The 10,604-nt window shown below is 41.5% G+C and overlaps 1 protein-coding gene across 1 annotated transcript; it reads right to left on the bottom strand.

Annotated features, from left to right (window-relative positions):
• Positions 1 to 472: 472 nt before the first annotated feature.
• ppp1r10 (protein phosphatase 1, regulatory subunit 10) lies at positions 473 to 10,485 on the bottom strand. The gene is made up of 19 exons (XM_026155447.1): positions 10,184 to 10,485; positions 9,730 to 10,011; positions 6,502 to 6,611; positions 6,308 to 6,394; positions 5,721 to 5,856; positions 5,591 to 5,642; positions 5,415 to 5,504; positions 5,210 to 5,335; positions 4,759 to 4,867; positions 4,520 to 4,623; positions 4,297 to 4,424; positions 3,842 to 3,998; positions 3,575 to 3,718; positions 3,220 to 3,466; positions 2,786 to 2,861; positions 2,471 to 2,677; positions 2,205 to 2,334; positions 1,726 to 2,088; positions 473 to 1,536 (listed from the first exon to the last, which is right to left on the bottom strand). The coding sequence occupies exons 3-19, from the start codon at positions 6,606 to 6,608 to the stop codon at positions 1,376 to 1,378; spliced, it is 2,424 nt and encodes an 807-aa protein (XP_026011232.1). The 5' UTR covers positions 6,609 to 6,611; positions 9,730 to 10,011; positions 10,184 to 10,485; the 3' UTR covers positions 473 to 1,375.
• Positions 10,486 to 10,604: the final 119 nt, after the last annotated feature.

Below are 10,604 nucleotides of genomic sequence, written 5' to 3'. Positions count from 1 at the left end.
TATACACCACGGTCAATATTTGCACTAAAGGGCAGGGTTAAAGGCCACTCCTCGTAACACTTCACTCACCAGATGCACTCAGCCCTGCCCTGATAACACGGATCTGACGTCAGCTGTCTCCACACGCACAGAGGATAGACCTGCCTGAACAGGATGTGTTTTCCTGATTTAAAATGAAACACCTGAACTGACAAATATTCCCAAGGTGTTGTTCATCAGTCTGTGCAGTACAGACGCACATTTCACTCAAACTGCTTGTTGATCACATCAGTCACACTTCAAGGGAAAACACAGCAACACTTGCTCAGTATTTAAACATTTATTTAATACACTGTGTACAAAAGAATTCAACTGAAAATGAATGTGTATGAATTTATTCATACAGTTCATACCTTCACAAAAAAAAAATGACAACAAAACCAAAAAAAATCCTGAAGCACACTGTCAAATTTATATAAAAAAAAATGTAGAGGGTGAAAAGTTAAAAAACAAAAACAAACCAAAAAAAACCTCTTACAGTCCCACAAGAGACACAAATGACTGTTTTCACAGAAAACACATAATATAGGCGACCCACAGAGGGACTCATCGTTCCCATCTTTAACACTGACAACACAAACCCCTCCTGGATTTAGACGAGTACAGAGGTGACAGGCAGCGGCTCTTCTGACAATAGCATAGCATGTTGTGATTGCCCCACCACGCGCTTACATATGACACACTGCTCTCGGAGAAAAACAAAAGCAAAGCAAAGGATCTACTCAGATCAGCAGAGTTCATAGCAGCAGTTTTCTCAGGGGTAGGCAAACTCAGGCGGTTTAAGTGTTATGTTTCTTTACAGGCCCAGTTTTCTATAATCATAGATGAAGTTCAGCTGGTTTTTCTAAAGTTTTGTCTCATGCAGGAAGGGAAAACATTTCCAATTCTTCTGTACAAATCTTACTGATGGTGCAACAAAACTAGAGAGCAACACTATAAGGAGGAAACGAAGTGGTGTGCTGAGTTGGACGTTTTCATTTGGCCAACTCTGTTAATGATTTGGAAAGTGACAAAGCAGACAGGCACCAAGCTGCAGCAATTCAGACGTAGTGGGGACACATGGTAGCCCAATCTCACTGTTAAAAATGAACACGATAAAAACAAAGTCACATCAGTGATCATCTCACAGCCTTCCAGTCATTCATTTACAATCTCTTGTCTTCTCTCTTCTTGTTCTGTCACAGACTCTTCAGTTACCAGCAGCAAGCTTACTGTTCAGGACAGATCATCCTGGTCTTTCCATAATTGTCTAAAGACAGACGTCTGCATTAATTGGATCGCCGTTAACGGCTACTCTAGTGTCTTTCAGTTATTCCCGGGCTGATGGCAACATCAGCTAGTGGCCATGCTGTGGGTGCTGATTATGTTGGTTGTTAGCGGGGTATTTGGGGGGCAGTGGTGGTCCATTAACACCAGGGTGGTAGAAAGCACAGCTGCCCTCATACCTGCAGCTTCCTTTCATCATGAAGTGACGACAAACAGGCCTCTTGGACATGTCTGCCAGGAGAAAACAGCATTATAGATTTAAGGGTGAAGTATGTGAAACAAAGAAGGTGAGAGCAGCAAATTGGTTACTACTATATGACACTTGTATTCAGTACATTTGAGTGAAACATACTCTAAATGCTTCTGCACAGTCTGCAAACTTTGCAAACACATTTAAAATAAGACTTGAAAATAAGGTACCATTCATATTGTTGTGTCCTCCTCCTCTGGGACCTCCTCGCCCTCTGCCTCTAAAACCTGGGTCTCCACCTCCCCGACCACGGCCTCCTCGGTGAAAGTGCCCCCCTCTGTGGGGCCCTCCTCTCATCGAGTCATCTCCCCAGTAGTTGCCGTCTCCTCTCCCCTGACCTGGCGGTGGTCCCATCATGCGTGGGCCTCCACCGCCACTGAAAGGTGGTCCGTGGTTGTGAGGGGGCGGGGGGTGGTTAAACCGAGGACCACCGGGTGAACTGTTGGGCGGGTAGCCACCATTCATGGGCATCTGCATGTGCATGGTGTTCATGCTGTTCATGCCTGGACCATGTCCCAGCAGACCCTGGTTGACTGCAGAGGAAGAAAAAGAAGAAGTAAGAAACAGACGGACACGAGCCTACGGTAACATATTTAATATAACAATTTAATTTAACAGTTAAAGATGAAAATGAATTCAGTTAATTCACCTGGTGGAGGTCCACTCTGGTTCTGGTTCTGATTCTGAGTCTGCTGGAGGGAGCCCAGCAGCTGTTTAATTTTATCTGAGAAGTCTGGTTGCTTTATCAACTCTTCAGTAGACTGGTTACCAGAGGGCCCCTGATGATAGACAGTTGTCATTAGTTACACTGGCCAGTAACAACAAAAAGAAAACTTAAACCAAGTGCAGAGATATTTTACAAAAACTTCCATAATTAGAAAAGATGCTACTTTGTGATGATTGTCCTGTATTTACCATTATGGATGTCAGCAGCTCCTGTATATTGACAGAGGGAGGCACAGTGCTGCTGACAATGTTGGAGGCTGGTGGGCTGCGGGAACTGTTGTTCAGGTTACCAATGAGATTGGCCAAGACAGGCGGCAGCTTGGCGCTCTCGCCAGAGCCTGGTTGTGACGTCGTGTCCATAGGTTCTACGTAGCCGTCATCCTGCATTGACGAGTCCTGGATTGGAAATCAGACTGAGAGCTTAGTAGGCTGGTGGTACACATGTAGAATATGTAAATGACAAGAAATAGAATTGTAGAGAGTGTGTGTGTTTAGTGAGCCAACCTCATCGAGTGGGATGAGACGGGGGGGCATGGGTTCATACGGCTCTGGATCTGGTTCGTGTGGACTGTCAGGCACACTGATGATGAGAAAGGAAAGAACACTGTAAACACCAAATTCTGGTTTTAATAACAGGACAATTTAACTTTTTGGTATGAACATGGTAAGACTCGTTTCTTAGAGTGGCCTAAAGTGGCTTTTCCTCATTTTCTCTCAGACCACAACAATGGCGGATGCCCATACAAAGCAAGACCAAAGCTACTAATATGAAGAAATGTATGTAAATGATGCTTGAAATTGTAATCTCAGGCACACAACTGAGGGCGTAGCAGCACACATACTGTTGAATTGTCTTCTTCTACATTTTGGCATCTGTAATGCACAGCTTGATCCTGGAAAAATGCACTTACTAACCACCACGGATACATATGCCCTACCTCTCTTTGCTGAGAAAGATCTCTTGCAGGATGCCCATTTCACGGTCTCTTTGGGTGAGTTTCTCTGTGCTGTTTGCACCTGAAGTAACAAGACTGCCAGCCAGCGTCAGGGGTCTTGGGGGTGTCCAGGGGACTCTTTCTTCCATGGTATCATGGGAAAGCCGACGAGCCATTTCAAATGTCTGCCGGTCCATCATTAGCTCTCGTTTTGCCGCCTCACCGAAGTCCTTAATTTTGTTGACATTGACTGTGAATTAAGTATAACAGCATTAATAGTTGTTGTTTTTTGATGATTTACAGACCAACTGTAAAAAGTCAACTCAAACACTTTGGTATTTGAACCCTCCAGCTTTACCTCTTTCTGTCTCGTCCAGATCAAAGTAAAAATAGTGTTTGAGCTGCTCCTCTTCAGCCCAGTGAACCGTCTTCTTCTTCTTGCCTTTCTTGGTCAAGCTTTCTTCTTCTCCACGTGGCTCTGCCAGTGCATTTGGTTTCTCGCCTGTAAACAAGACCCAACAAGGAAAACATTTTATGCTCGTTTCCAACAAAACAAGAAAACACCCTGGAGGCAACATGTGCTCATTACAAATCATCATCCTCATCATCATCTTCAAGAACTAACCATTGTCAGAGGGCTCTGGGTCCTCAGAGGGAACAGGGGTCCCAGGCTGCTCAGGTTCCTGGTTTTCATCTGCAAGAGTGCTGGAAGCAGCACTTTCTGGAGATGCTGGTTTTGTAGAAGATGCAGAATATACAGGTTTGCTGTCGAATGGGCTTGCCTAAAGGAGACAAGGCAACAGTGGTGAGTATCTGGTGAGAAAAACCAACGATTCTGTGCAGTTTCTGTGTCTCACACAACAACAGACTAAAGAATTCTATACAAATTAACAGAAATACAGCAAAACAATGTCTATAATTTTCTGTCAAGCAAAAAGATTAATTCTGGGGATATTTACATAAAACACAACAATAATTTTAAAAATGACAAAATTACTAAATTAATTAAGAACAACAAAAACAAGGAAACAAAATCTTAAATAAAATCTGAGGTCAGACTGTCCTGAGATCCATCACTACCTTGTTAGTTGTGGGGGAGACCACCTTGGTACTAGCTGTAGCGTTAGCACTGGGTTTCTTTTTCTTGATCTTGATCCCGGGAACTGGGGCAGAGTTCAGAGCATCTAGGAAGCCAGTGCACTCCATTGCTGCAGGAAGAAAAGAAAACAAGATTACTGATACGTCACCATCATGTCCTTGTATTTAAGAGCAAAAGTTCTTCGGTGGGTATATGTGAACTCACGTTGTGCGGGAATGATTTTGACTTTGATCTCCTTGGCGGAATTGGAGGGTGTATTTAGAGGTTTATACTTTTTCTCCTGAGGTGGAGCATCTCCTGAGCCAGAGCTGTAGATGAAAAAAATGAACACAAGAAGAAAAATGTCAGTACTGCAGTGTTAGTACCACCTGAGGGCACCAGTGAGAAAGCTACAAGACTATGATGCTTTGCTCACAGAACAGGCTGTTGTGGAGGTGCAATACCTGTGTCGTTTGAGGACTGGAGGCTTGATGTTGTACTTGCTACCCAGCTGTGGGGCAGCTGGCGTCTTCTTAGGAGGGGCTGGGTTGGGAGGGTCTCCGATTTCCAGTCCTAAGTAACATAAAACACTGATGCTCACAAAGAACTTAAACAATTCCATTTTATTTATTTACTACAACTTCAGAACAACAGTCCCCTTAAGGTGCTTTATATTGTAAGGAAACCCAGTTTTAGAAAGAACCCCAACAATAACACAGACATTTATGAGCAATCATTTGGCAACAGTGGTAAGAATAAACTCCCTTTTAACAGGAAGTTTCCCTTAGGCGAGCCAGGCTCAAGGAGGGGCAAAGTTGGTGAGGGAAACGACAAAAGCAGAGGGAGGCAAAGAAAGACAAAGAGACAGACAAGACACACTATTGGAGAAAGAGCCAAACAGCTCTCCACCTTTACCTATGGAGCGAATCTTAGTGTGGCTGGGTGCATGAGCTTTGGGTTTGTCCTTCTTCTCCTCATCTCCACCTTTTTCCTTCAAGTCACGCACAGGCACCTTAGTCTCCTCTTTCTTCTTTTTCTTATCTATAAAAGACATATAGAAAGTCTTTAAATCTGATGCCTACAGGATACTTTGATGCCAAAAAGAAAAGTAGATCTGTACCTGCAGGAGAGGTGGTACTGGCTGAGACACTTTGGGAGCGGATTGTAGCCATCCAGCCATCCACAAGCACAGCAGCCAATTTCCTCAATTCTACAAACAAAAGACAACACAATAAATTGAAAATACACTGCTGCCTATATTTAAGAGGTTTCATTTCTAATGTAAAACTAACTCACCCTCAGTCTCCGCACTCTTGCTCAGCTGCTTCACCAACTTGGCAGTATTGTTCTGGGACAGATTAAAAGCAGGTTAGATGTTATTGTTTCTCTATAGATTACAACTATAAACACAACAATAAAAAAATACCTGTTTTAGGTGATCGACTTTAAGGGGCAACTTCTGCAGTGTTAGCAGGATAAGTTGAAGTAGAGGAGAGTTGTTGGTGGTTTTGGAGTAGGTGAGCCAGGCATTAAGCAGCTTGTAGCCACCAACTCTGATAAACCTAAGTGAAAGAGCGAACAACAAATTATAGAGACGGCATGCAAGGATAGACAGAAATTGAATAACCAGCAGGTTTTGCCACAACACTATTTTACTGGGACAAATAATTAAAAACAACAGTTGGGTAAATTACACAAACACACAATTGTTCTATAAACCTCCCACCCCAATTTTAAACCTACACTCCAGAAAGTACTAAAACAACTTCACACAGCTCTATTCATGCTACAAACAGGGATGTGTATGCTGACACAGTACATATGCAAACATCGACAGCGTGGTGGCGCCTCGGGGCAGGGTGCTTGGATGTGTTTGGATGAAAAATATAAGAAGTCAAAAAAAAAAAAAGTGTGACTTGAACTGAAAGTTAACAGCTGTCATGCTTTTATCAAGTCCAGTGAATGAGAGTAACAGAATAGAAACGTGACCACAGGATGTGATTTCCAGCATACCTGTTAAGAACATCGTGGGATTTCGTCTGCAGCAGGATGTTCAGGTACATACATCTACTGACCATCTTAGTTGAAGCTTTCATCAGGCTGCATTGGGAAAAGGTGTTTAGAAATCATTGAGTTAAAGTCCTGAACTAAAGGTGTTGTTCACAGTGAGTGCATATTCACATTTCAATTTCATGTCAGTTCTTTACCTAAACACTTTTGGGACTCCTTCCAGACTGCGGAGCTCTCCATCCTTGCCCAGCAGAGCCTCCACACCTTTCAAAATCTCTCTTGGGTCTACTGGTCGCCCTGCCATACCCTAAAACACAATACTATATTAAATACACTCATCTACATCACACAGCTGTATTACATTTGTGTTATATGGAGATGTTTTGTCTGTCGTAATAAGTATCACATCAAGTGTGGGCTATTTGTCTGCCAGATAGAAAAACAGGGCACCGTCCAACAGAATTCCAACCAGACTGTCTTTTAGACTTTTGACTAAGACTACAAGCACCCACCCCACACACACACGCGCTTCTCAGGGACACACATTGACAACTGTATTAATCAGATCCCTTAAAATGTGTCAGAACAACAAAGTTACAGCAGAGTCAGCCAACAACCACTAACACATTCAGATTCCACTTTGAAACCGGTCCTACAGCAGCTCAGAGGATGACAGCACCAACCTGTTCAAGGACATTCCACCAAGAACACACGTGCCACCATACGCCAACAAGGCCCTATTATATCCACTGTACTGCACCAAAGGAGGCCTCTATGACCAACTATCTAAGAAATCATTTAAATGTGTGTGTATATGCGTGTGTGTGTGTGTGTAGAAACACAATCTGAAACACAAATCACCAAGTACAGACAGTCAGTAGCATTTTCTTGCAGCCATATAGCCATAAAGGTTATATGTGCTGTGCTGTCTTGTACTTGAGGTGTTTGGAGTACCAGCTGCAGTAAAGTAGTGACCAGGCCGGGTCACTGCTACTTGCTCTTCAGTACCACAGGGGGTCTGCTCTCTGGGACTTTCACTTGCAGGACAGCACATTGCCATAATGCTTTCATTTTGTGTGCGAGGAAACCCTGTTTATTCCATTTCAAGCTACAATTAAAGAAGCAGGAGCAACGCAGACAACTATGCACATTTATCAAGTTCATGTACAAAGCTTCACACCTGCCATTAATCGTTTTTATTTATTTCAATATTTCACTACTAAAATAAAAAAGAATATTGAAAATCTATTTACCTTGGATTTCATATGCTTATTTCATCATACATTTCCACTTATGTATCACAGCTATATAAAATAGTTCAAAATATCCAAAGAGAATACTTTTAAGTAATGCTGAATATGACTTATCAGTGTTTGTTTTTAATAACATACATCTATCACAGTCATATTCATTTGTGCAAAAAATATAACTTTGTAAGAAAAAGAGAAAACAAACAAATACTTTATACAAACAAAATCTACTGTCATTAATTAATTATGACATCTAATGAAAAGGTGAATGGTACAAAGATTATATGCAATGAAAAAATAAAATATGATTAAAAAGAACTGTATGAAGAATGAAATGCTTGGAAACTGTGACATTAGTTTGTTAATCTTCACCTGTGGTCATGTGATCATAGTGTCAGTTTCTCTGTACTGGATTATTCTGTTTTAATGAGATAACTGACAGTTATCCCAGCCAGAAGGCACAAGTCTAGCCACTTACTGCCACCTATAGGTTAGTTTTTGCACATTGGCACTGCACTCTCTGTAGTAACAACACATTTTAAATGGAAACACCTGTTAAACATCACATGAAGCTGTCACAAATTAAAGTGACTGTAAAGTTTAAAGGTGTTGGGTGTTTACTTACTTTTCATCTTTGAAAAGTGCAATATGAGCCAAACACAAACAGTGAACACTCAAGCACATTTGAATGCTCCAGTGTTTTAGATTATTATTGTGTTAATCTGAATAACCCTCAAATGATTCATAATATAACTGCTCGAACTGACCTTTATAATAAGCATGCACTTTATTTTCTTTCAATGCATTTCGTAATGAAACATTTTGCCAATTTATGGAAATGTCATGATGTGAGGAATCAGTTAGGTCTTACCCGCGTAACTGTTGTAGTAGAAGTTTTATATAGTCTCAGACCTCCACAACACTGCAAATAACTCAAATCCTGTAAATGTCACAATTGTTACACATATACACACAATCAGTGGTTATACATGACCCTGGTTGCTGGTTCAGGAGGAGAAGCAGTTTTGCATAGACATACTGTGGTGTTACTACACATCACCAATACCTTATGTAAAACAAATGTATGGCTTTCTATGCTTGGAACAAATATATCGTCACTGTATCGTTCATGGTTACTCAACAGACGGCAAATTGAATATATTCAATCAAGAAGCCTCAGAAGAAATCGAGCAACAGTGTAAAACGCCCTCTGTTATATAAGGGCAACTGAAGCAGCCTATAAAAGGCTGCTTCTTAACCTGAAATCTGTCACAGCAGAGGGCAGGCCTGCTCCTGCTCTCAGCTGCTTGACGAAGGGGAGGGAGGAGGAGGCTGCCTGCTAATCAGAGCACTCCCTCTGTTAACCACTTCGGCGACAACCCAGCTCCTTCACAAACAATCGCTGTCACAGCGGAGACAGTACTGATGGAATAACACAGCGAGCACCATATGCGTATCAAAGTCAGACAATGCGATGGCGTATGAGTCTATACTTGATCTGCACAGCCGTTTGCCAAATACTCCAAATGTAGTTCCGAGGAAAACACGGCTAGCCCTCGGAGCTGTCCCGAGGACAAAAAGCAAATCGCAACTAGTCCACCATATTTGTCAATCCTGTTTGCTCCCCGGTCATCTTGCAATCTTTATCCTCAGATTGCCGAGTACCTGGTTTAGGCTTTTCGTGAACTCCCTGTGCTATAATTATCGTCATTTAAACACACACGCATACACACACACACATACAGTGCTTCACAAAATGTCCACAATCCTCAAACTAACGCAATCTTTATGTATAGATTGCGGTGGGTGTTCGTTCCGTGGATCAGCCCCTACAAAACAAAATCTGGCAGGCAAAAAGTCCGGCTTCATGATCTGGAAAGTTCCCTTCTGTGCCTACGGCAATCTTTATGAACAGATTGCTTATGGTTATTTTACGAATTTTCCAGTTATATCTTTATTTGTATAATTACTCAATTCCGTCTCACACACGAAGAAACGGAGCATTTTGCTTCCGTCCACGTTCCTGTGTGAGCTCATACTACAAGGCTATGCTCAAATTATTTGCTAAGAACCAAGCTAACATACGGTGCCTGCTAGCCAGCTACCGCTAGGTAGCCTATTGTCTACGACTAATTTCATTTGAGGAATTTCAATTCAACTTCAAAATCAACTTACTATTGATAATATAGATCCTCAGCGTCTCGGGAATATTATAGTGTGCTTTTAAGGCACTTATAGATCCTATTTAAATAATTTTATGTCTTCAACCTTCATGGTTTTAATTTCAACTGAAAAACTTCTTGTGGGTGGGGCTGTGATAGCTAAATGCTAGCCTTTCCTTCAGGAACAAACTGGAGGCAAAAATAGTAATCAAATGTCCATTACTTGAAGAAAAAACATGAATTTGAGTTGTTCAAAGTCCTCGACGGCTCAGTCTTCGGGAAAGCAAATTCATACCTGAAAAACACACAGAAAGCGCACATTTAATTTCATTTGTTTACAAAATTCCCATCCATCATCAACATCAACGTCCTTGAATGTTTTGTTTTATACACTCAGCAGTAATTTCGCATTAAGAGCTGAACAATGCGTCGAAAATAAGCCCCTCTGTTTTTCTGACTTGACTTACCTTTGACCAAATCCAGGAATAAGCGCGTGTAGGAGGGATTTACCTTTTATACTACGTGACGTTTTTAACGTCACCGGAAACGTTTTTTTTACGTTTTCGTTGAAACAAAATGGAGGATAACGGTCGTTCTTTGCCAATCAAGGACAATATGGCGCATCTCACATTGTTGGAAATCTAATTTTGAATTACTCCTCGTAATCGCCATTAATGCGTAAAATTTTTGTATAATTCGAATCAGACAAAACTACATCAACATATTTTATCGACAAACCCCAGTTTTACTGATTCTTAGATATTTAAATTTAGTAAACAATATTCCTTCAAAATGGCGACTAGTCTTTTTGTTCGTCACGTGCTATAATGTCACATGTTTGTGCTAACGGGAACGCCTCATTTTTAAAATAATCGTCTTTATTCAACT

The sequence above is a fragment of the Astatotilapia calliptera genome, chromosome 22, assembly GCF_900246225.1.
Source record: "Astatotilapia calliptera chromosome 22, fAstCal1.2, whole genome shotgun sequence".
NCBI classification, from domain to species: domain Eukaryota; kingdom Metazoa; phylum Chordata; class Actinopteri; order Cichliformes; family Cichlidae; genus Astatotilapia; species Astatotilapia calliptera.
This window is presented reverse-complemented; position numbering and strand designations above follow the sequence as displayed.